Below are 23,619 nucleotides of genomic sequence, written 5' to 3' on the forward strand. Positions count from 1 at the left end.
CCCGCGCGGCGCCCCGCCGCCCTCACCGAAGGAGCCGGTAGCCAGGCCTCCGGGCCGCGCTGGGGCAGGGAGTTGGGATGGGCTGAGCAGGGCGGGGTGGGTGGGTATTTGCAGGCGGCTCCCCTCCGCCCGCTCCGGCGCCCGAGATAAAATGGCCGCCACCGCCTCACGCTCGCTACCCCTCCCCCGCCCGCTCACCGCGCCGAGCCGGGCAAAATGGCGGCCGGAAGCGGCAACGCGCAGGCGCCGGACGAACACCACGTGACGTTCCCCGGCAGGAGCTTCGGAAGCTGCAGTGCGCAGGCGCCGTCGGAGCGCCGCTACACGTGACACTGTCTGGTGGGAGCCTCACTGCACAGGCGCCGCCCGGGCAGAACGTGACGCTATCACTATGGCAAGAATTCCTAGTTTTTTGTACGCACGCTTCCCTACAGCACGTGACATGCCCTCGCGGGAAGCCCCTCTGAGGCACGTGACCGCCTCCCCAGCCACGTGACACTTCCCTACAACACGCGACATACCGGCGAGGAGCCCCTGACACACGTGATCGCCTTCTTTCCTCCTCCTCCACGTGACATCTCCCGGGGGCAGGCAGAGGGAGGTGGGAATGGGCGCGGCTAAACGGAAGTGGGCGGGGCCAGGAAATGGGAGAGGTCTCCGTAGAAATGGGCGGGGCTAAAGGGAAACGGGTGGGGCCAGGAGAACGGGAGAGGTCTCTAGGGGAATGGGCAGGACTAAAGAGAAAAGGGCGGGCCCAGAGGAAGGGGGGGGGTTTAATCCTCTTTGAAAACAGGTGGGGCTAGGGAATGGGTGGGGCTAGAGGGAAACGGGTGGGGCCAGGAGAATGGAAGGGGTGTCTAGGGGAATGGGTGGGCCCAGGGAATGGGCGGGGGGGTGTCTCAGGAAAGGGGCGGGGCCTGGTGCTGGGTTGGGGGCTTGGCTGTGGCTCCCTGGTGTGAGGCCCATCTCCCTGGGGGAGACCCAGGTGCTTGGCCCTGCCCTGCCTGTGGCCCAGGCAGCTGCCCCCAAGCCCCTGCTCCCTGCTAGGGTAATCCCATCCTGTGGGAGGGGGCTGGCCCTGGGGCAGGGAGGGACAGGGAAGGGTCCGGGCCCCAGCGCTCCCCACTCATCTCAGACCTGCCCCTGGCCCACCCCTGCTCCCATCAGCTTTGCTCTGCTGCAGTCTGTTGCTTCAGGATTCATGACCCTCTTTCATCTCTCACCCTTTTTAATGTCTGTTGTTTGCCTGGGAAGGATGCGTGTGTCCAAACAACACCTTTTTTGCAACTCTTTAGTTGCTCTAATAAAAGATGTTGCCGAAGACTTTGCCTCCGTGTGTTGCTGGGCGCTTTGGCCTCCTCCCAGCCTGAGGTGGAGGTTGCTGCGTGGTGCCAAGGACCAGGCCAGCCCAGCAGAGGGCACTCCCGACATGATTGCGGTGCGGGCTCAGCCCCAGCCCCAGCCAGGAGGAGGCTGTTTATTCCCCGCTGGCTCCTTCCCACTGGGATGGGAAATAGGAACGAGTTCTTCCAGCCAGTGCTGGGGTGTGGCACCTGCTCCTGGCCCCAAGACTGCAGTGTCTGCTGGGCACCAGGTGCCCATGCTCCCACCTTTGCAGTATCCCACATCCAAACTGCGGTTTCCCTGTGGATGAGGATGGCCCTGGGCTGACCCCCAGGATAGGTGCAGCCCAGGGAGGTGCCCACTGTGGTGCAGCGTGACCACACATGGCACCTCCAGCCCCTGCTCCCTCCCCGGGGTCTCTGTGCCCCCTCCCTGGCGCACTGGAAGGGACGTGACGCAGTGGCTGGTTGGAGGCTTTAATGCACGGCTCTGCGTAGCGGGGTCTAGGCTGGCTCTGAGCCGGGAAGCTGGGGGCTGAGGGGATGGGGCAGCGAGTGCGGCTTCCACGGGGCTCCGGGGCCTGGCCCTGGGCTCAGGAGTCGTCCCAGAAGAAAGTGTTGCAGGCCACGGTGAGGGCAGCCACCAGTACCACGTACTCCTGGAAATCCACCTCTCCATCCCCGTCGTCATCCAGGTCCTGCATGATCTTGTCCACGGCACTTGCGTCCTTCTGCACCTGCAGCAGGGACACCCCCAGGCCGGGTTAGGGATGCCCACCCACCCCCGTGCCCATGGCGAGGGGACCCCAGGTCTTGTCCCTGACTCCCCCGTCCCCCCTGCTCTGCCCCTCAAGCTCCCAGCTGCCCTGGGAGATACCCCCACCTCCAGGAAGCTGCTGAGCTCGCTCTGCAGCAGGTCCTTCAGCTCCTTCTTGCTCAGCTTGTACTTGTCGCCCTCCTTGCCCGAGTACTTGTGGAAGATGGTGATCAGTGTCATCATGGCACTCTCCAGCTGTGACTCCATCCTGCTGGCCTGGAGAGGTGCCCAAAGGGTTAAGAGGGGCAGACTTTGGGGGGCTCACAGGGGTCCTGTGCTGTGCTCCTCCCTAGTGCTGTGTCTGTGGCTGCGGGTCCCCTCCAGGCCACCAAGCAGCTGCTTCCCCCGCCTGCCTTGGGATAACCAGGGGCCTCATTCTGCCCTGGGGGGCAGCTGGATGCCTGGGACTCAGGTGCTTTGCACTGGGGTGCATGCAGCTGCGACCGTGGGCAGGATCAGGGCCCCTGGGGAGAGCCCCTGGGGCACGGCCCTGCTCCAGCAGCCGGGTCTGAGCTCCCTGCTGCTCTGTCTCATTCCAGGGGCCCTGAGGAAGCCCCCCCTGACCTCTGCACCCCATACCCGTGTTCCCCGCTGCCCATCAGCTGTGGCTGGGCCCTCACCTGGGCTCTCCCTGGGTTGCGCCCTGGCCCTTGGGCTCACCTGGGCTCCCTGCACCTGGGCTGCCTGCACAGCCACCTGCTCCAGCAGCTGCGAATGAGCGACGTGGCTGGTCAGTGACTTTAAGTATGTCAGCCCGAGCCCCCCTTCCCCGCGGGAGGATCTGATACCTGCGGCGAGACGGGCTGGCTGGCACTGCCGGCCGCGATCACCTGATTTAAAGGGACGTAAATGCCCCGGGGGCCCCGTTTGTCCCCATCAGGGCAGGTGAAGCGCACGGTGCTCACTGCCTGTGTGCTTGTGCCCTGTGCACATGCGCATGCACACAGCACCCCTTGTCTCTCACCCCTGGAGATGCCTCTGCACCCCCAGCTCTACTGGATGGGGGTCACCGGCATCTCCATGCATGGAAACCCCCTGGCTCGGCAGCACAGGCCTTGTGGGGTGTGGACCCTGCACCGTGCCGTGGCTAGGGTATGGGGTTATGGCTGGTGCCAGGCCAGGACCCCCCATGCCCATCACTATCCCCTCAATGCCGGGATGGGGGTGCAGACCCCAGGACTGTGTCCCAGCTGGCACCAGACTGAGGGCTGGGCACACTCAGGGCACTCTGAGCCGTGCCAGACCCAGCCGGATGGGCTGTAATGCACCCGGCGAGCTGATAAGGCTCCTGTGATCGGGTGTCTCCTGCCGGACAAAGGGAGGTGGCCAGGGGGCCCCTATCGGGTGACGCATCCGAGCCCCCCCTGGCCGCCAGGCCTGTCGCGGCGCGGCCACAGAAAGGCCCCTTGTCCTGCTGAAGAATTGCTCGGTGAAAGGTTGCTGCGGTAACGCCGGAGCTGGGAAACTGGATTCCCAGGCTGGCCCAGGCTGATAAAGCTAGAGTGGCGCAGCTCTGGTTACAGCAGGGGGGCACAGCGGGGCTGCCAGCCACACCATATTGTGCTGCTGGATCAGCTGGTCCCGCTGGCTCCTGTCGGCCCTGCTCCCCACCCTGCTGTGCCTAGCTGGGGGCACCAGGTGGGACCCCCAGGCCGGGGGCTGGGCGGGGAGTACTGATGGCCCCCGGCTGCAGGGAGCTAGAGGAGGGCCTGGAGCTGGGAGTGGGCTGGGGGGCCCTGGCTGTGCCCCGGTGCCCCCTCCCAGCCCGGATCCTGGTCCCAATCCCAGAGCTTTGCGCAAGAGCCCGGGTGTGGCCCCGCTGTTGTCCCAGATGCCGATTCAGGTGCTCATTGGGGTGCTCGTTCCAATGTCGCGGGTGGCATCCGGCCTCACTTCCGCTGCCTGGCCACTGTGCAATGTACCCTGCTGCACCCCAGAGGCAGCTGCCATTTCTGCTCCTGGGGCTGTGCTGAGCCTCACTGGACCTCAGTGCTGGGTCCCTGAGGGTCCAGCCCCAGCAGAATCGGGTGACGCAAGGCCTCCTGCCTGCCTGCCTGCCTGGGGCCTGTCCTTGTGACTATCACACTAAGGGCAGCTGCCAGGCCCTGGGCCCTGACAATGAGTCACAAGCGCTAATCCTGGCTGCAGAGTCCTGGCCCCTGGGGCACTCCTGGGAGCAGCCGGGTGAGGGGTGGGGCACACTGAGACAGGGCAGGGGGTGCAAGTGGAGGCCTCATGGTGGCCTCAGCACCAGGCAGGATGTGGCCCCGAGTCTGCAGCTTGCCCAACCCCCAGTCCTGGTGTGGTCACAGGCTGGGTGGGGGGGCTGTTTACAACTATTTGCAGCTGGACAGAGAGCCCATTCAGGCCGGGCAGCTCTGGTGTGGGCAGGCTGGCATGTGGCAGGGTGGGGCCTGTGGCCACCCCAAGCACCAGACCAGCTCCCGTCTCGGGGACAAGAGCTGCCTGCCCCCATGCTGGGACCCTGGCCCTTGAATTCCCTCTGGCCCCCCGAGCTCTCACTCCTGGGGCACCATCCTGCCCCCCACAGCTCGGGTGCTGTCTGCCCCCTCCAATTAGCATGTCATTAGCAGACCCTGATACCCAGTTGACCCCTGGCTCCAGGGGTGAGCTAACCCCCGGAGTCTCCGGGGTGGCCCAGAGCAGGATCAAGTCCATCCTGGCTGGCTGCCCCCACCCCAGCTCATTCCCCAACCCCGGGGGCAGCTGGCAAAGCCACAACTTACGGGTGAATGCAGGAGTGCGTGGGGAGCTGTTGCTGGAGCCTGCAGCCGCTGTGCCCCGCTGTCCGGTGTGTGCCTGTGCGAGTCGGGTACGAGCGCCCACCCTCTGGACAGCCCCTGGCAGCCGCCCCAGGCACGGGGAAGGCCAGCCAGGAAGCCAGAGCAGCTGTTTCTTTCCCTTTCCTAAGATGCACCCTCATGCTCCCCACTGCACTCGGGACCCAGCCTGGCACCGAGTGTTTCTGTGGTGTGATGGTGCAGCTTTCCTCCTTGGGGGCCGTGTCCCACACCCCCAGCCTTATCCCTGGCCTTGCACCCTGTAGCCCCAGCATGGGGACTTGTCATGTCCTGCAGGGGCATGAATTGTAACCAGGGACCCAGGTGTCAGGGCACCTGGAGAGCTCCAGCAGGCCCCTGGAAGCAGAGCAGGCTTCAAGGCTGTGGTGTGACCCATGCACGGGGGAAACTGAGGCATGGGGCTGATCAAAGACCTGCCTGAGGGTGCAGATGATCTTAGGGCAGGATTAAAATTTAGCTCACCCTGGTCCTGGTCCTGGCCCTGGCGCGGGGGAGTCTGCTGTGGTGGGGAAAGCCACCAAGGCAGGTTGGCCCTTGGGGCAGAGGGGTCTTTGCCAGGGCTGATTGCTCCTGCCCCTTCTGGGCTGAGAGAGTCTTGTCGGGTGCACAGCGCTGGTGCCCAGGTCCAGGGTCCCTGTGTAGACGCAGCTCTGCAGACAGCACGGGGGCAGGGGGCCAGCTATACCAGCTGTCGTGACCCCAGGGCCGAGCATCACATACCCTCTGGCACTATCAGGTGGGGTGAGAGGCCCTGAGAGGCTAAGTGACATGACCAGTTCTCAGAGGCAGGCAGTAGCAGAGTACATGAGTGTCCCCACCTCCCACCTGTGCTTCAGCCCCTGTCCCAGCTCAGCCAAAACCCCACTAGGCTCCCAGGGGGTCTCTGGGTCCTGCCCTGGAGCACCAGCATGTCCTTGGCCATGCCGTTACCAGGGGAGCTGCTGGGAGCGGCCCCCGACATGCCGAGTCGTTTACACACAGCGGCGTAGAGCAGGTCGCAGCCTCCCGGCCTGGACCTGGAGGAACCAGTCGCTCTGGTTCCTGGGCCTGGGGCGGGCGGGCCTGTCTCTCCAGCGAAGCCTCGGCAGGTGCTGATGCAGCGAGATCCCGGCGTGGGGGGGACAGTGGCTCTGGCCTTGCACAGGGGAACAGGGCTGGGGAATGATGCGGGGGAGATGGGGGTCTGACTCCCTAATGCCAGGGCATGGGACACTGGGGACAGGGCAGGATGGAGCCTGGGAAGCCCTGCCTGCCCCAGAGCCCTGGGTTCTCTCCCCAGCTCGGGGCGGGGAAGTGGGGCCTAGTGGTTAGAGAAGGGCTCTCATGCAGACCCCCAGCAGAAACAGAGATCCTGTGGCCCCTGGGCCCCCAGCTCAGCCATCGGCAGTTGTCGCTGGCATGCTCCTGGGGCTGTGCATGGGTCATTGCACCGCAGGTTCCCATCTGCTGGCACATGGCTCTGCCCCCCAGCACTGAGACTCCATGTCCCCGGTATCCCTTCACTCCTGTGTGTCCCGGGGGTGCAGGGTAGGTGTAGACAGTGCAGCCTGGTGCAGATCCTGGGGCCCAGAAACCCCCCTTGCCCACCGACAAGTACCTGGAGCCGGTGCCTGGCCCCTGGCGCTAGAAAAGCCCGTAGACTGCTGTGGCTGATGCCAGGGACCCACCAGGCCAGGATGCAACCCCTTTCTGTGCTCAGGGGCAGGGCTGGTGCCCCAGAGGACCAGGAGAGGAAGTACCACATCCCGGAGGGAGTCGCACCTGGCACTGGCCCCACCTGGGCCTGGGGGTTCCCTGCGGACTGGGGATCACCTGCGTGGCATCCGGGGAGGAGGAGGGTGCTCTCCTGCCCGGGGCACATTCCTCGCCGTCCTGTGGACCGTGTCACTTCCCCTCCCTGCACCCCATGCACACGGGGGACATGGGACCCAGTGGACAGAGGCTATGACTCACAGGCCAACCCCTGCATGGGGAGCGTGACTCACGGTACAACCTGTCCCAGCCAGCGGGAGCCCGACTCCCTGCCAGCGGCTTCCCCAGCGTCGCCCCTGCTTGCCCGCGTTAGGCCTGTTCTTCTTGTTAGCAAGGGGTGCAACCAGGGTGCAATGAGCTCCTGGGATGGGGGTGTGCACCCTGCATGTGCCTGGGCTACCCCACCCTGCCGGGGGGCTGACTTCATCGGGGCTCAGCTACACCAGCAGTGTCAGTCTGGAAGAGGCTTAATGGGGATATCAATTACTATTATTTTTTAGATGTATATCCCATTGAGGGTTTTTTGCCCTGTGGCCTATTGCAATGCTTCAGTTCCTGCTGGTTGCAGGGCAGGAGGTTTGGAGGAGACCTGGGCACCATGGGAGGACTGGATCCTGGGCAGGATTGGGTCTTCATGGGATGCCCCCTCCCTGAGTGGCCAGGCTGAGGGGAGCAGTCTGTTCCATTGGGCAGGCACGGGGGAGGGACGTGCAGTGAGGGCGGGGAGGGGCCGGGTACTCCATTTTGGGATGAACAAACACTGGAAAATTTCCTGCAGTTGAAGCTGTGTGGTGGTGGTGGTGGGGGGGCTGAGTATGCCCTGGGTCCCTGCACCATACACGTGCATGCATGCACACACATGCTGCATGCACATGCACATACATACATGCACCCAGGCTGGCTTGTCCCCAAGCTGTCCTGCCCATGGCAGGCTCCTCCTGTGTCTCCCGCTCAGCTGCCCCCATCCAAGAGGGGCCTGTGCCAGGCGTCAGGGGGACCCTGCCAACTGTGAACTCCAGTACTGTCCACCCCTGTCCAGTTCTATGAGGCCAGAGCTGGGGTACACAAGGGGTAGCCAAGGCCAAGGTCCCCATGCAGCCTGTGGAGAAAGAGGGGTGCCGGGCAGGACTATGGGGACATATGCATTTGCTATGAGTGTGGCGAGGTGCAAGTAGGGTAGAGGCTACGTGTCTGTTAGTTTTGGCCGCCTCCCCGCTCCTTCTCAGCTCGGACCAGAGTTTCCTGGATCACTTCCACCAGGGCTGGAGCCGGGAACCGCCCAGAGGGAGCTGAACCAAGCTGCACAGACGGCCCTTTGAGCCCCCGTGCCCGCCGTGGCGGTGCCAAACCTGGCAGCCGTGCACCGAGCTGGGGAGGTGGCTGGCGAGGGGGGGCGAAGGGGTAGGCGGTGTCAGGGAAACCCTACACTGCTGTGGTGGGGAGAGCTCTGCCCCTCCCCAGCTGGAGTATAAAGCCCTCGTGGGGGCACACGGCCGCCCTGTCCTCCACCTCCTGCCCCGCAGCACAGCAGGGTAAGTGCTGGCCTGGCCCCTCGCCCCGGGGCCAGGCTTTCTGCTTGCAACTGCAGCACCGGGGCCTGCAGCCATGCAACGGTGCGGAGGGAGGGGCAGGGCTGGGGATCAGGACCTCACCCCAACCCCACCCTGCACCCGCCCAGCTCCGGGTGCCGGAGGCCTCTCCTGCACCTGCCCGTGTGCCCAGGCCGTGCCAGGAGAGGGGTGGGATGCAGGGCGAGGGTGCTTTCTAGGCTGGTTCTGTCCCTTGCCATCACCTGCCCCCATCTCAGCACCTGGGTACCGGCCCGGGGGAGCGTGTTTGCAAGGCGGGGGTGGCTCTGCACCGTCCAGGTGTGAGCAACAGGGTGGATCCAACTGAAACCTGCCAAACTTGCTGCATGGAGCATGTCGGGGGGGGAGGTACCCAGGACCCCGGTGACGGCAGGAGAGAGCCCCGGCAGCTGCCCACCCGTCCCACTGTCTATCCAGCTGGCCGTCTGCCTGTTCACTCATTTCTATCCCTGCGTCTGTCTGTCCCACTATTTATCTCTCCAGCCCTCTGGCTGTCTGTCCATTGATTTCTCCACCCGTCCGTCCATCTGTCTGTCAATCTGAGCCTTGCACTCCTCTCTCTCTGCAGCCTCCCGTGTTCCCTCCAGCTCGGCTCTCGTGCCACCAGCCCTCAGCTTCCCGCCCCGGCACCATGGCCACGGGGGAGCTGACGGAGCTGGAGCTGGCCATTGAGAAGATCGTCTCTATCTTCTTCACCTACGCGGCCCGGGAGGGCCGGACGGGCACGTTGACAGCTGGCGAGTTCAAGGAGTTGGTGCGGCTCCAGCTGCCCAACTTCATGAAGGTGCGGGGGGTGCAATGGGGCATGGGGCATAGGTGCTGGGGAGCTGGCCAGGGGCTGCTGGCCTGAGCTGTGTGTCCCCGGGCCAGGGGGAAGGTGGCTGGGGCAGGGGGTTGTATCCCTCCCCCTCCAGCTTCAGTGCAGGGAACAGCTTTAGAGAAACAACAATAATAATAATAATAATAATAATAGTAATAATAATACAAGCACAGGGAGATCTTATACCATGGCAAGGGGTCCCCTGCTCAGCTGCTCCAGCTATGAGGCATGCTGCCTTCTCAGGAGCAGGGCACAGGGAGGGGCTCTGCCTTGGTTGTGGCTGCCAGAGTGCAGGGAGCTGTGTCCAGAGTTGGAGACGGAGCGTGCTGCTCCTAGATGTGCCCAGGGGTGGGTAGCACCGTGTTGACCCCCTGCCCTCCTGTTTCCCCCAGGATGTTGGATCCCTGGACGAGAAGATGAGCAGCCTGGATGTGAACCGTGATGAGGAGCTAAAGTTCAGCGAGTACTGGCGACTCATTGGGGAGCTAGCCCGGGACATCAAGAGGGAGAAAACGAGCAAGAAGAAGTGACAGGGCAGGCTTGGGGGCCTTGCTCCGGTCTGTCCAGCCATGGGGGCACGAATAAAGGTTCCCCTCTGAGTCTGGCATTGCCTCAGTGGTTGGGGGATGGCAGAAGGGGCACTTGGCTCATGTACAACCCCCTGCACACGCTGTCTCCAGCCCCCCAGCCGGGTCCACACCCAGCAGGATGAAACCAGCACCCAGAGGCCTCCAGCTGGGAGGGTGGGAGCAGGGGAGGGGGGCAGGTGTCTGCCCCATGTCCCACGTCACCCCCAGGACACCAAGGAATGGGGCAGAAGTGCCTTGCCCAAGCTGGGAATAGGACTTTTTTTTTTTTAAAGAAATGTTTATGTTCCAAGCCAAATCAAGTCCAAACCCATGAGTCAGTCCAGAACTATAAGTGGCCGTACAACCGGTAAACATCCTCCACCCTACCAGGGGCTTTAGATATTTCCAATTTTTTTGGCAGGCATCCTATGTGCAGGCCCAAGCCCAGAGGCTTGGTGTTCGGATGCCCCCAAGTTTCGCCTGCCCTCAGCCATATGTCCACAGGAGCAAGCTAGGGAGGAGTCTCCCATTCCCATAAATTGAGCTTTAAGCCCCAACACCTCGGCGGGTACTAAACCACACCAGAAGAACAGTTATCTCCAGGAGGCTTATGGAAAACTGCTTTCTTGGACCCAGATATATGGTGTTTCCCCTGCCAGGACTTCTTTTTTTTAATTTGTATCCGAGGCCAAATTAGGCAGAACTAATTCCAAATCCAAGAGTCCAGAACCATAAGGGGCCCTACTACTGGCAAACATCCTCCACCCACACCTGGGGCTCCAGATGTTTCCAAAACCTTTGCTTGGCATCCCACTTGCATGCCCCAGCCTGGAGGCTTGGGGTTCGGACGCCCCTGAGTTTTGCTTGCTCTCAGCCATAAGGCCCTGGGAGCAAGCTAGGGAAGAGACTCCCAGTTCTATAAACTGGGCTTAAAGCGGCTGCACCTTGGCGGGTACCAAACCACGCCAGAAGAGCAGTTCTTTTGCCAGATGGTTCAGGAAAACTGCCTTTTTTGGACACAGATACATGGTATCTGCTCTGCCAGGTTAAGAAGCCACTATGCTTGATCTGAGCCTTTGTGGTGAGTGCTGGACCTTATGCTCCAACCAGAGGCAGGGCACAACCCAGGTGTCCGGGTGCTCCAGGACCATCCCTGTGCTGTTCAGCACTGCAGGGGGAATGGCTGGACAGCAGGACCCTGCTCAGCCTTGTTGGCCTGCGGTCTCCAGCCACCTACCCCAGGCCTGGGGCCAGCTGGGACGCAGGGCAGGCAGGAGGGAGAGGCTGGGGAGAAAAGCCTGATATCGGAAGCCACAATCCAGCTCCCGCCCTGCTCCTCTACTCGCTCGACAACCCGCCCACTCCTGCTGGGATGTGGCAGGCTGGGGGGGGGTGTCACGACAGCAATTCAAGTGTAACACACCCTCTTAAGGCTGGAAATGAAGTTGCTTTCTCCCACGAAGACCCAGTGAGGCTCTCCACGCGGGGTCTGTCAATGCACAAGGGAGGCTGAGGCCACTGTTTTACACTTCTCATAAAAGCACCAGCAGCATCGCCCAGGGAAGCACTGCTGCCAGGCTGGGCAAAGGGGTCAGCTCTGTCCTTCAGTGCTGTGCAGGGGCAGCTGGGGGTCAGGGGGGACACTACCAAGCCCTGAACTGGGCCTTACATGTGTTGCCCTTCCTGGAGCTGACCCAGCCTAGCCAGCAGGAGCTGGTGCCCACTCAGCCCCTGCTGCTACAGGAGCAAGGCAGGGATGCTCAGCTTTCGTGGCATGGATGCGGGTGCAGGTTGGTGCGGACCGTCTCATGTGTGCGGATGGCTGCGAGGCCTGGGAACGGCCAACCCCCCCGGGAAGTGGGTGGTGCCCGGCCCCACGCTGGACCCATGCCAGGCAATGAAATGAGACACCTTGCACCATATCTGCGTGAGGTGTCTCCCACTCACCCCTCCCTGCGGTATAAAATCCCAGCGGGGGACACGGCCCTCCCCAGCCCAAAAGAGCCTTGGCAGCAGGTAAGTGGCTTGGGCTTTTCTTGGACTTCCCTGACCCTGGCTGGGGGGATCTGACCTACCCTCCGGCCCCCCCCAGCCTGGCCCTGCCCAGCCCAGCCCCTTAGGCTTTGCCCTAACACGTTGCGAGGGAGGGGTGCTGCGCCAAGCGGGACGTGTCTCGGCAGCTCCCGGCCTCCCTCGTGGAGCATCGGCGTTGGCTGGGGGGAGCCGGGAACGCATCGGGGGAGCCGCGTCCTCACTCAGGCCCTGTCTCTCCTGCCCTAGGAACGCCCTGTGGGGGATACACAATCAGCTGCCGGCAGTGCCCCTGACGTCGTGACCCAGCACCCACCACTGGACAACTCCACCTGACGCCCACCACTCCCCGCAGCCCCGTGAAGGCGCAGCCACAGCAGGAGCCAGACCCCGGAGCCAGAGGCAGCCAGCATGGGCCAGTGCTGCTGCAAGAAGCGCAAGGTCAATGGATCCCAGATTTACTTTTGCTCTGTCCTGCTGCGGATGCCCGCTGTGTTTGGGTTGGTGGCCATGGAGAAGGGCGATCTTGTCTGGGCCTGGGGACAGGGGCTGGCGGCTCGGCCGGAGTCCTTCCGTGGGACGCCAGGATAGACCTGAATGTGGTGCCTGCTTGCAAATGGGCTGCCTCATCCAAAGCCTAATGAAACCAGCCCTGGGCTTCCCTGGGCTCTGGATCCAGCCCTTCCTTCAAGCCTGTGCGCTCTCGAGGGCCCCTTAAGCAAGCCAGGTGCAGGAGAGAGCAGTGAGGCCGGCACAGACAGGACTCAAGAGCCACTTGGGAGTCCAGGGAGGCTTTGCCAGCCCTGCCTGGGCTTGTGCTCGCTGCCTAGGGTTCTCCTGAAAGGTCTCGTGGTGACGAGTGCCTTCACCAAGAGAATAAGAGATGGAGCTGGGAGCCTCCTGCTTTCTGTTCCCAAATGAGAGATCCTTTCCCAGGGTCTGGCTGGGAGCAGCATTTCCCGGAGAGGCTGGTGGTGCTGATTTTTTGGGGGCTGCTCCTACCGGAGAGGACCCAGTCGCAGGTAGCCAGTTGCAGGGAGCCAGCCCAGGCCAGCAGCTTTACCCTTCAGCTGGGGGCTCTGCAGATGTGCCGTGGGATGTCGGAGGTCCCTCAGCCTCCAAAAAGGGGCTCAGGCCAGTGGAGAAGCTGGGCACCATGCTCCTTGTGGGACCTGAAACAGATTAGGAGGCTCAGGGCCATTCATAGCCATGCTTCAGGGCTTGAGCCAGTCAGCTCCGGGGGTCAGGAAGGAACGTGAACTCAGCGGGGCGCCCCAGTCCTCATGGACCATAGCAAGGCCCATTGTGCTGCTCCCTGGAGACCCTGGTGTCAGCCCGGGCAGGAGCAGGGAGGGGAGTTGATTCTACCCAGTTTCAGCGTGCGTGGGATGGGGCTGGCAGGTTCCCTTCCCAGGCTGGGAACCGGCTCCCGGTATCCAGCCCTACCCGGTCCCCTCCCTACGCCCCCGGTAACCATCTTCCACTTCCGCCTGTGGCTCTAGGACTGCCAGGAGCTGACGAATGTGGAGCAGGCTATCGAGACTGTGATCAACCAGTTCCACTGCTACGCAGTGAAGGGGCGCAAGGAGTACCTCACCCCCAACGAGCTCAAGGAGCTGGTGGGGCAGAAGCTGCCGCATCTTGGGAATGTAAGGGCAGCGCGTGGCACCGCTCTGGGGCAGGGGGCAGCTCCTCGCCCTGAGATCCAGGGCAGGACCCTGGATTGGGCCCCGGGGGTAGAAGGACAGGACTTGGGTGCAGGGCCCTGGATTAGGGCCGGGGGGGGTGGAGTTCAGGGTGAGGGGACAGGGCCAGGAGGTGGAGTCTAGGGGTCAGGGGACAGGACCCAGGTGCATGGCCCTGAATTGTGGCCGGGACCTCCGTGGAGGCTATGCCAGAGCCACCTGACCGCCCTGTGTCCTCAATAGTGCGTCGGCCCCTTGGAAGAGAAGATCGAGTGCCTGGGCGACCCCAATGAGGCCCGACTGGAATTCGGCGAGTACTGGGACATCATGGGCGATGCCGCCAAGGGCTGCCAGAAGAAGTGAGGCGCTGACGAGCCCAGATCCGTGCTGCGGGGCCCCCCCGTCCCGGCGCGCCAGAGACTGACCATCACTGGGGGCCGCAGCATGGAGGAGGACGCAGTGTTACATCTCCCTGGGACTCCCTTCCTCCCCCGGCTCTGGAACCCGTTCTCCTCCCCCGTCAGCCTAGAACCCGCTCCATCCAGGGCCACTCGAGAACCTGCCTCCCCTTGCTCGCTCTCGACCCCTTCCTGCTTTCAGGAAGGAGGGAGGTGGGGGGGTTCCCCCCACTCCAGGACCCCTCCAGTGCCCTCCCCCAGCCATTTCCTTGTGGGGGGAGGGGTCTCACCTGCTGTGCTCCCTGGCCCCTTGGCTTGAGGGCCTTGGCAGTTCTGGGTTTCCACCCTTGAATCTGCTGTGGTTTGGCTCTTTTCCTCTGGCACCTGTGGGTCGAGGGGCTCTGGGATGGGTCAGTGACCCCTTCTTCCTGGGCAGTGCGGGGTTGTGCTCAGGGCTGGGTAGCGGAGGCTTTGGTGGCAGCGGGAGCATCCCCAGCTGGGGGAAGAGGGTGGGAAGGGCGGGCTCTGGGGTGGGATTCGGGGCCCAGCTGCTGCCCCGGGACCCTGCTCCATGCTGAAAGGGCATCTGCCATTTCCGGGCTGCACTGAGTTGCACTGACCATGCAGGGCTTCCTGTCTTGGGGCCCCCTGTGCATGGGAGCCCCCAACAACTGTGCACTGAGGGTGCCAACCTGGTTTGAATCCCGTGAATGCTTGGAGGTGTTAGTGTTATTGCTACCACTCCCCAGAGCTGTCTCTGGCATGGAGATGGGGGACAGAGGAGCCTTCCCACCCCTCCCCTGCCTCACTGCTGTCTGTCTGGGGTGGGGGCATGGGACTGGGGCTGGGTGGCGGTACATTATCATCCTGAGTTGCTTGCAAAAGTTTTTGTATAAATTAATAAAATTTAAATTGGAATGAGTCCCATGCAAACCCCGGTGTATGTCTGTGCCCCTGGGTGATGGGGGGCTTGGGCGGCGGGTGGGGGGAGAAGGGCATGTGGCCCTGGAGGGAGGGACGCGGCAGCTTGGTACATGCGGGTCTCAAGATGGGATGCCAGCTGGGCCCACCTTTCACTCTGGGTTCATCCGGGGGGGGCATAAATGGGGGATGAAGGGGATAAACCGTCTGCCCCGATGCTGCTGCTCCTCTCCAGATCACCTGGCAGCACGTTCCTGGCTCAGCCCCAAGCCCATTCAATATGGGGTATCAGGGAGGGGTCCTAGCTACAATGTGGGGGCTGCTGAAGCCGTCTGAGGCTGGTGTTTGGGTCCCTGGGCCTGGAGATGCCCATCCGGTTGTTGTCAGGGTCTGTGGCTTGGGTGACCCTGGGGCAAAAACCCTCTGCAGCACGTTCTCAAGCACCAAGTTCGTGACGGGGTGGATCGGGGCAGTGATTTTGGAGGAGGGGAGTGCATGCAGAAGAGCCTGGGGCATTTGCTCTGTCACTTCTCCGTTTGAGGGTGTTTTTTGGAGGGGAGAAACCCCCCCTCCCCAGACCACAACAGGACCTCCATAACCGCCTGGCCAGGGGGGCAGGGACCCGGCCTGCTGTCTGGGGCTGCATTTCACAACGGGCATGACTATTTATTGTTGCTGCCATGGGAATGAACTAGAAGGAAAATAAAGTAGAAAGGTGTGGCATTGGTTTAATTACACAGACCCGGGATGTGTCAAGTGATTCCATGCAAGGACTGGCAGCCCCGACGCTTGGGTTGTCTTCCCATCGTATGATGTAATGGGGAGAGCTGTGTGTGTCAGGAGCAGGGAGACAGACAGCCAGGACTCCTGGGTTCGCTTCCCAGAGCAGGGGAGGGAGAAATGATGCTAGGAGCAGCGTGGAAGCAGGCAAGGCCAGGAGTCCGGCCCCCGGTGCCCTCTTCCCATCGGGCTGTTCCCTGGCGGCCATGTGTGGCTGGCTCTTGGAGTACTGCCCGGGTTACCTAAATATTTGTGGAACGCTTGGAGATCCCACAAACAAGTTTCCGGCCTGTCACAGGCAATCAACAGATCAGCCTGAGTCACCCCCCGGTCAAGGTGCAGGCAGCTTTTGGGTCATGCTATCACCTTCCCCGTCCCCAGCACTGTTCAGTGCAGCACGGTTAGCTGCAATAGTTTCTCCCGGGGTCTACAATCAGTGGCCAGGACCCCAGGGTTAGGTGTGCAGGGGCACGTGGGCAAAACCCTGCTCTGCCAGGCCCACTGGGCACCTGTGCTCCAGGGAGATGCCATGGGTTTGGCCTAATTGTAACCCTAACCCTAAAGAAATTCTTCCTTATGTCCAGCCTGAAACAGTCTTGCAGTAGTTTATGACCGTTCGACCTCGTCATCCCTTGGGGAGCTCTGGTGAACTAACGTTCCCCCAGAAACTGGTGGTCACCCCTGATAAACTTATAGGTGGCCACCAGATCACCCCTGAGCCTGCGCTTTTCCAGGCTAAAGAGGCCCATGGCTCTCAGGCTGTCGTTGTAAGGTCTGTTTTCCTGACCTCTGATCATGCGCGTGGCTCTTCTCTGCACTCTCTCAAGCTTCCCCACATCCTTCTTGAATTGTGGAGCTCAAAACTGGATGCAGTACTCCAGCTGCGGCCTCACCAAGGCCGAGTACAGGGGGAGAATGACGTCCTGGGATTTGCTCGAGAAGCATCTATGGATGCAAGCCAGCGTTTTGGTCGCTATCGGAGGTGGTTCAAGCACCTACATTGAACACCTTCAAGAGCAAATTGGATGCTTATCTTGCTGGGATCCTATGACCCCAGCTGACTTCCTGCCCTTTGGGCGGGGGGCTGGACTCAATGATCTTCCAAGGTCCCTTCCAGCCCTAATGTCTATGAAATCTATGAAATCTATGAAACCCTGCACATCCAACCCCAGGGTCCTAGCCACCAGTCGCAGCCTCTGGGAAAAACTATTGCAGCTACCCATTCGGGACTGAACAGTGCTGGGGAGAGGGAAGGAGATACTGTGACCCAGGAGCTCAGGGACCCATGGGGCTGGGGGTCTCGTGGCTGTGGGTCCTTGAACTCCTTGAACACCTGCTCCTGGTCTCCATCAAGTTGGGGCAGTGCTAACAGACCCTGGGGCCCAACTCCAACCTGCAGCCTGGTGACAGCCCACAGCTGCTTCCCACCCTTCCTGGACTGCCCCCGGACATGACTACCCAGGTGTGGCAGGCAGAGCCACAGGTACCGAGGTGGGAAGCTCATGACAAACGCTGGGAACATGCATGCCCCGCCTGGCTTGTAAAAGAAACAGGCCTAGTGTGGTGATGACACCTGCCAGTCGCAGGAGTAATAAGCCCTGTGATTCAGGGCGGGAGCTGTTTGCCCATGGGGGGGCAGGCAGGGATTCCTGCCCTGTCCTGACACCACCACGTGTGGCTGGGGCTGGCTGGGCTGGGGGCAGGTCCAGGTGCCTCGACACTGGGATTACAACCCCCCACATTGAGCAGCCAGACAAGAAAAATGGAGAGTTTGTCCCAGTGATAATCCCAGGGTCTTTGTCAGGGGGCTCAGCTAGTAAATGGCATCTGACCTATGACACCCATGCACCGGTGAATGACTGTCATCTAATTCCCGGTCTCATCTCTCTGGCATTTCAAAGGGAGGACAGGAGGGTGCAATTAACTGGGGTAATTGGGCTTAGTCGCCTAACTGCACAGGAGCCTGGTTGGGAGCTAGGAAGGAGATGGGTAGTTCGCGGTGTCAATTTGAAGTCAGGTAGAAGGCAGGGAAGATTTGTATCTTATAGACCAACCAGAGTAGATACACACACATACACACAAATATATATAGAGAGATTATCTATCTATCTATTTATATATCACAAGCTTTTGTGAGCTGAAGCTCACTTCATCAGCTGCTGCAATGGTAGCTAGGAGCAGCTAGTGGCCATCTGTACTTGCGGTATCAAGGCTGCAATACAGATGTTTGGTAGGCAAGTGGGTCTGGCAGGGTCCTCTCAAGGTCACATCAGGTGCTTGTATATGTTTGTGACTTTATCTAGATCAATATATTTGAATTTTTTTGTGTTCTGCAATGTATCACAATGATTCCATGCAGTCCAGCCCCCTGCTCGAGGCAGGATCAGCCCTGACTCTACCCACCCGGCTGTCCTGCTCTTGCAAGTTTCCCAGGATGGAGACTCCACCACGGCCTGTTCCGATGCCTGAGCACCCTCATGGTCAGAAAGCTCCTCCTTGCCTCCAACTTACATTTCCCCCACTGCAGCTCCAGGCCACTGGTCCTAGTCCCATCCCCTATGCCCATGGGGACGAACCCGTCTCTGTCCTCTCTGCAATGGCCCTTCAGGGATTTGAAGGCTGCGATCAATCCCACTTGGCCTTCTCTTCTCCAGATTAAATAACCACATCCTTTCTTGCCTCCCAAGCCCCTAATTATTCCTGTTGCCCTGCACTGGACTCTCTCCAAACTGCCCAGGTTCTTCTTGCGGTGTGGGGCCCAAAACTGAATACAGGTCTCCATGTGAAGCCTCCCCCATGCTGAACCGAGAGGGGGAATGAATCTCTTCCATTGATATGCAAGCGACACTCCTATTAATACAACCCAGGTCCAAAGTCTGCAGGCCTGGACCCTGGTTTCCCTTGGCCTGGGCCTCCCCAGTCCCACAGGGTAACGTGGAAGTGGGTTGAGCTGTGATCAGCTCTATGGGAAGCAGCGGAGTGGCCCGGTCTCTGGTGTCTGTAAGGAAGTCAGAGTCTGGCCCAAAGTCCTGCATCTCTGCCCTTCGTCTACCCAGGGCAGAGGAGCACCTGGCCTCTGGCTCTGGCTTCCTGAGCTGGACTCCATGTTTCCTGTTGACTCCAACATGAGCCAAGGCCATTTCCTTTCTCCACTGGCCGTGGCGGGGGCCGTGGCGGATGGCGGTGCTGGGAGGGGCGGCAGGATGCGTCTCCCAGCCACTCCCCCCATTAATTTGGGGCTGCCCGGGGAGACCCCCAGAGCGGGGATGGGGACAGATGTCCTGGGGCACTCATGGGGAAGCGGGCAGCCAAGGGGGCCGCGTGTTGCAACGGGTTGGCCTGGTGTTCCCATCGAGCTGCCGGTGGCAGGCACGCCCCAAAAGTGTTGGCGTGGGCCCAGCAGGGCCGTGACTCTTTAAAAGCCAGGAGACCTCGTGATTCAGACGCAAGGTGCAGGCAAGTAGGAGTCGCCTCTGCTGCCAAGCCAGGAGGAGCCAGCGTGGGACAGACAGACAGACGGAGAACACCACCGCACCGACGAGGTAGGGGCCCATGCAGCTCGAGGAGTCACCAGCTTCCCCAGCCCCTTCGCCCGTGGACCCCGGGGCTCCGGATTTGCACGGGACAGGTCGAACCCAGCAGCCAGACGCCGGGTCCTGAGCACCCAGACGTGTCAGCACAGGCCTCGTCGCAGCGCTGCTGGGCGGTCTGCTCCTCCCAGGGGAGCAGGTGGTTGGCAGGGGAAGGAGCAGCTTGGGGACGGACAGGAGAGGGGCTCACCTGGGCGCCCCGGTGCTGAGTGGCCAGGACCAGCCGTTGAGAAGCGGGAGCTGGGCAGGATGCAGGCCAGCGCAGGGGTGCAGGGTGGGGCCAAAGCGGGCCGGGGCTGGCGGCCGGGAACCGGTCTGCCTTCCCCCGGGGAGCGGAGCGACGAGCCCCGTCTTGCTGCATTTCACGCCCACACCAGGGAATTCGCACGGGCGGTGCGCCTTCGCTAGCCCCCGCCCGATCGGGCCCAGGTGCATCTCCCCTGCATGCACGGGTGCTCCCTGGCACAGGGGGCCCCACTGCAGGCTGGGCTCTGCTGGAAGGGATGGGGAAGGGCCAGACAGCAGTTGCACGATGCTTTGGGGTCTCCCCCAACCACTGCCCGAGTTGCTTTGCCACCGCTCGTGGCCCCCTGGGCCTGCTGGCCTGTGCTGGCGGAGGGGTCTGCTAATGGCAGCCTGAGGCAACCCCCCGGTTCCCCCAGAGCCACATCCCTGCATCTCACTGGGCAAAAGTAGCGGGGTGCCCAGATGTGCAGGGGAGCAGCAGCTGGGGACCGGAGCAGAGGAGGTGTCTGGAGATCCTCTCCGGTGGGGTTGGGGTCTGGGGGCACTGAGACAAGATGTGGGCAGGGCCTGGGCAGGCCCCAGTGGCAGCAGGGACTGGTGCTGCCTGCAGCAGGGGTCATGGACCCGAGTGCTACAAGGCCCATCCTGCTCTGGTCCCCCCTGTGTGAATCGGGCGCTTCCACGGAGAGGTCACGGGGCAGTGCTGGATCTGGCCCAGTGGCTAAATCAGCCACCCTCTGTGGCACCAAGCAGACCCCCTGCCTGCAGCCGAGTGGGCAGGAAGAGCAGAGCCAAGCAGACACTGCCCCTGTCCTTTGCATCCTGTTTCACCCAGAGACGCCTGGCTGGCCGCTGGTGCCTGCCTCTGGCACCTCCTGGGGTGGGAGCTCCGGGGCACCGGATATTGTGGGGAGCTTGGGCCTTTCCCCCAAAAGGCAGGGCTGGTGGGGCCTGGAGAGAGGGGCTCCCCTTGCATTCATGTACGGCCACGTCGGCTTCTACTTGGACCCCCCGGAGGGAGCTGGGGGTACGAGTCCAGCCCCAGCGGCACCAGGGAGCAGTGCCCTGACCCTGTGCTGAGGTGCTCGCTGGGTCCTGGCCACGTCTCCATCTTTGCTGGCATCACTGGGGCCAGGCCCGTGACATCCGGTGCCCAGTTGCCCCTTCTGTTCTGCCCTGGGGGCACCACCAGAAGTGCCTGAGTGTGCAGCTGGGGTGTCACAACGCTGCATGGTCAGGTAATTGCACCCTGGATGCATTTCCGCCTCCCATGTCCTGTGCGCTGCGGGGGAGCCGCTGTGTTCCCTCCCCATGAATGCTGGGAATGGGGAACTGCTCCAGGGCGTAGCCTTACCCCGTGGGATAATGACTGTTCCTGTCAGCACCCCGTGGGTGTCAGGACGAGGTGGAACACAGTGGAGAGCTGCTGGGGGTGGGGGTCCTGGCATGGCAGCACTGAAGGGGGCTCCTAGCAGAGCCTGGCATGATCCTGGGACTCCTGGAGCTGGGGATGCATGTCGAGCATCCTGTCTCCAGGCCTGTAACGACCCCATTGCACCCAGGGCCAGTCCTACTCAGTAAGGGAGCTGATCTGTATTGGGCAGCAGCACTGGTGGCTGCAGGCAGGTCTGTATGGATGGAATACGGGCCTGGATCTGAGCTGACCCCAACCACTGCTCTAGCAACAGGCCTGTGCACTCTCTAGCCCATGGTGAGCACACATGCCTTTGCACACGTGTGTGAGCATGACTGGTACAGTCCCTATGATGTCCTCTGGGTTCTGCTGCACCATCAGGACAGCACCCGCCAGCCCCAGCACCCACCTGGGCAGGCTGGGACGTTCATGACAAGACCTCTTGCCCCCTCAGGGCCGGGATGGCGAGCGTGCAGCAGCAGCACACGGACCTGGAGTGCGCTGTGGAGATGCTGGTGAAGAACTTTGAGAAGTACGCGGGTGGCGGGGGCTGCTGCTGCCGGAAGCAGCCGCGCCGCATCAGCAAGAAGGACTTCCGCAAGATGCTCACCCGTGAGCTCAACCACATGCTGACGGTGAGGCTGGGCAGGAGGACCACTGTGTGCATGCGAGGACACTTGTGGCAATGCATGTGCATGTGTGTGTGACTGCAAGGGCGTGAGAAGCAGGTAGTGCTGTGCTGGCTGGGGGTGGGGGAGACTTGAAGCCTCCCTGGGTTGGGGATGTGGGTCTTGGTTTGGTCCCACCAGGTGGCACTGGACCCCGAACCCTGCCATGTTCTGGGTCCTGTGCGAACGGCTCTGCCCTGTCTCTCCAGGACACCGGGAACAAGCGTGCGGCCGACAAGCTGATTTGCGACTTGGACGAGAACAAGGATGGGCGCATCAGCTTCGAGGAGTACTGGACCCTGATTGGGGGCATCGCCAGCCCCATTGCCGGCCTCATCCGTCAGCAGGAACAAAGCATCAAGTTCTCCAAGTAGTGGCTCCCCAGAAGGCACCCCACAGCCCAGACCCCCCAGAGTCTCTGATCTTGTCCCCTTGGGCCATATGTGACCCCTTCCCAAGCCCCTCAGGTGCTGCCCTCCCATCCTCCCCTGGTGCCACCAGCCCCACGGGTCCTACAGGGCCTGTGGGTCATGCGTGCTTGTCCCTTGCAACCTGGGATGGCTGGTGCGCAGGCCGGATTGAGCCGTCCCTGCAATAAAGGATGGAGGGCCAGCATGTCTGTGCTCCTTGCGACACACGAGGGTCTTGCTGGGGGCGTGAAGCTGGGGTGTGGGAAGCTTTTCCAGTGCAGACTCCTCTGGGGTGGAGGGTTGCAAGAAGGGTTTGGAATGGCACTGAAGGGCAGTTTGGTTTTTCTCCAGCAGAGGGCAGGGCTCACACACATGTACACGCATGTGCACGCTGGGGAGGCACAGGCCAGGCCCTGCCGTGGTGGAGTCCTGCCACATGGTGTCAGCAAACACCAGGGTGGGGGACTTGGGTCCCTGCATCCCATCCCACACTCCTGCCTGGGGCTGGCTCAGCCCCTTGGCACCCCCAGCCCAGAGCCATGGGGGGTCCCATTCAGCACCCATGGGGCTAATGGACGGGGGTCCACATGGCCCTGTTTCCTGCCTCTCTCTGCTCAACAAACCCCAGTGCACTTCTACCCCCTGGACAGCACCGTGGACCCCTCTTGTGCAGCTGGGGAAACTGAGGCACGGTGCAGGGAAGTGACTGCTTTCAGGGAGCCGGTGGTAGAGTACCTGCAGCTGCTCTGAGGCAGAGACCCTAAGGGTCCTGCAGCTGGGCTTGTCCCTGGAGAAAGTGTGTGCAGGAGGGCGCGTGCACATGCATGGATATGCCCCCAGCCCCCATGTGGGAGTGCGGGGAGAGCAGGGGGCTGCCCGCTGGAATGGAGGGGTTGAGGGGTGGTCGAGGGGCATCAACAGAGCTGGGCTGGCAGCAGGCTGCAAACTGGGGCAGAGCACTGGTGCATGCTTGAGTGCATGTGTGAATGTGAGGACATGCATGTGAAGGCATGTGCATTTGTATGGATTTCATAGACATTAGGGCTGGAAGGGACCTTGGAGGATCATCGGGTCCAGCCCCCCGCTCCAGGGGCAGGAAGTCAGCTGGGGTCATAGGATCCCAGCAAGATAAGCATCCAGACGTTTCTTAAGAGAATCCAGAGTAGATGCTTGCACCACCTCTGGAGGGAGTCTATTCCAGGAGATGTGCAAATGCACGTGTGCATAAGTGTGCATGTGAGGATGTGTGTGGATGCATGTGCATACGTGCAAATGTGTGTGCATGCATGTGACGGCATGTGAATGTGTATGAATGCGCGTGTGCACACGTGTGCATGTGAGGACATGCATGGGAATGCACATGTGTATGAATGCGTGTGTGTATATGTGTGCATACATACATATGTGTGTGAATGCACATGCATGTGTATAAATGTGTACATGTGAGGGCCTGTGTGTATGCATGTGTATATGTATAAATGCATGTGAGCATGCATGTGCCAGTGAGGACATGCGTGTGAATGGGTATGCATGCAAGGACATGTGTGTAAATGCATGTGTATGTGTGTGAATGCATGTGCACACCCCAAGAGAAGTCCCTTCTCCTTCCCTGGCATGGCTCCCATGTTCACAGCTCCATTCTTCCAGTGCGTGGCGCGCGGCAGCCCCTCTGGCCCCCCCGCCCCGCCACACACACGCACACACACACACACACACACACACACACACACCCCTCCACCACCCTGCACACAAACACAGTCCACC

General features: G+C 61.7%; 5 protein-coding genes across 7 annotated transcripts in view; 3 read left to right on the forward strand and 2 right to left on the reverse strand.

Annotated features, from left to right (window-relative positions):
- CHTOP (chromatin target of PRMT1) overlaps positions 1-180 on the reverse strand; it is a 10,775-nt gene extending 10,595 nt beyond the window's left edge. The window contains exon 1 of the mRNA XM_019522291.1: positions 27-180. The gene's annotated coding sequence lies outside the window, so the exon portion shown is untranslated. The remainder of the gene's footprint in view (positions 1-26) is intronic.
- Positions 181-1,806: 1,626 nt separating this feature from the next.
- S100A1 (S100 calcium binding protein A1) lies at positions 1,807-5,007 on the reverse strand. 3 transcript variants are annotated; one of them, XM_019522726.1, is made up of 3 exons: positions 4,908-5,007; positions 2,227-2,376; positions 1,807-2,080 (listed from the first exon to the last, which is right to left on the reverse strand). In XM_019522726.1, the coding sequence occupies exons 2-3, from the start codon at positions 2,365-2,367 to the stop codon at positions 1,937-1,939; spliced, it is 285 nt and encodes a 94-aa protein (XP_019378271.1). In that variant the 5' UTR covers positions 2,368-2,376; positions 4,908-5,007; the 3' UTR covers positions 1,807-1,936. The 3 variants fall into 3 exon arrangements, with proteins under 3 accessions (XP_019378271.1, XP_019378424.1, XP_019378351.1); XM_019522879.1 differs by lacking the exon at positions 4,908-5,007 and adding an exon at positions 2,821-2,919; XM_019522806.1 differs by lacking the exon at positions 4,908-5,007 and adding an exon at positions 2,781-2,848.
- Positions 5,008-8,135: 3,128 nt separating this feature from the next.
- Positions 8,136-9,742, forward strand: S100A13 (S100 calcium binding protein A13). Its single transcript, XM_019522609.1, has 3 exons — positions 8,136-8,266; positions 8,892-9,107; positions 9,536-9,742. The coding sequence occupies exons 2-3, from the start codon at positions 8,955-8,957 to the stop codon at positions 9,671-9,673; spliced, it is 291 nt and encodes a 96-aa protein (XP_019378154.1). The 5' UTR covers positions 8,136-8,266; positions 8,892-8,954; the 3' UTR covers positions 9,674-9,742.
- A 1,878-nt stretch (positions 9,743-11,620) lies between these two features.
- On the forward strand, positions 11,621-14,748 carry S100A14 (S100 calcium binding protein A14). The gene is made up of 4 exons (XM_019522487.1): positions 11,621-11,728; positions 11,993-12,184; positions 13,246-13,392; positions 13,672-14,748. Exons 2-4 carry the CDS (start codon positions 12,155-12,157, stop codon positions 13,789-13,791), a joined length of 297 nt encoding a protein of 98 aa, XP_019378032.1. The 5' UTR covers positions 11,621-11,728; positions 11,993-12,154; the 3' UTR covers positions 13,792-14,748.
- A 4,220-nt stretch (positions 14,749-18,968) lies between these two features.
- On the forward strand, positions 18,969-22,057 carry S100A16 (S100 calcium binding protein A16; the record flags this gene model as incomplete). The annotated part of the gene is made up of 3 exons (XM_019522976.1): positions 18,969-19,069; positions 21,232-21,412; positions 21,655-22,057. Coding segments are annotated over 3 exons (447 nt in total), but the record flags the coding sequence as incomplete, so codon positions are not given.
- Between the last annotated feature and the right edge of the window lie 1,562 nt (positions 22,058-23,619).

The sequence above is a fragment of the Gavialis gangeticus genome, unplaced genomic scaffold (genome assembly GCF_001723915.1).
Source record: "Gavialis gangeticus isolate Ggan-Ray unplaced genomic scaffold, GavGan_comp1, whole genome shotgun sequence".
NCBI lineage: Eukaryota > Metazoa > Chordata > Crocodylia > Gavialidae > Gavialis > Gavialis gangeticus.

Coding starts and splice junctions, on each gene's coding strand:
- S100A1 (XM_019522726.1), bottom strand. CDS start 2,367: ATGGAGTCACAGCTGGAGAGTGCCATGATGACACTGATCACCATCTTC. Junction 2,081..2,226: donor AGCTCAGCAGCTTCCTGGAG/GTGGGGGTATCT, acceptor TCCCTGCTGCAG/GTGCAGAAGGACGCAAGTGC.
- S100A13 (XM_019522609.1), top strand. CDS start 8,955: ATGGCCACGGGGGAGCTGACGGAGCTGGAGCTGGCCATTGAGAAGATC. Junction 9,108..9,535: donor AGCTGCCCAACTTCATGAAG/GTGCGGGGGGTG, acceptor TGTTTCCCCCAG/GATGTTGGATCCCTGGACGA.
- S100A14 (XM_019522487.1), top strand. CDS start 12,155: ATGGGCCAGTGCTGCTGCAAGAAGCGCAAG. Junction 12,185..13,245: donor GCTGCTGCAAGAAGCGCAAG/GTCAATGGATCC, acceptor CTGTGGCTCTAG/GACTGCCAGGAGCTGACGAA. Junction 13,393..13,671: donor AGCTGCCGCATCTTGGGAAT/GTAAGGGCAGCG, acceptor TGTCCTCAATAG/TGCGTCGGCCCCTTGGAAGA.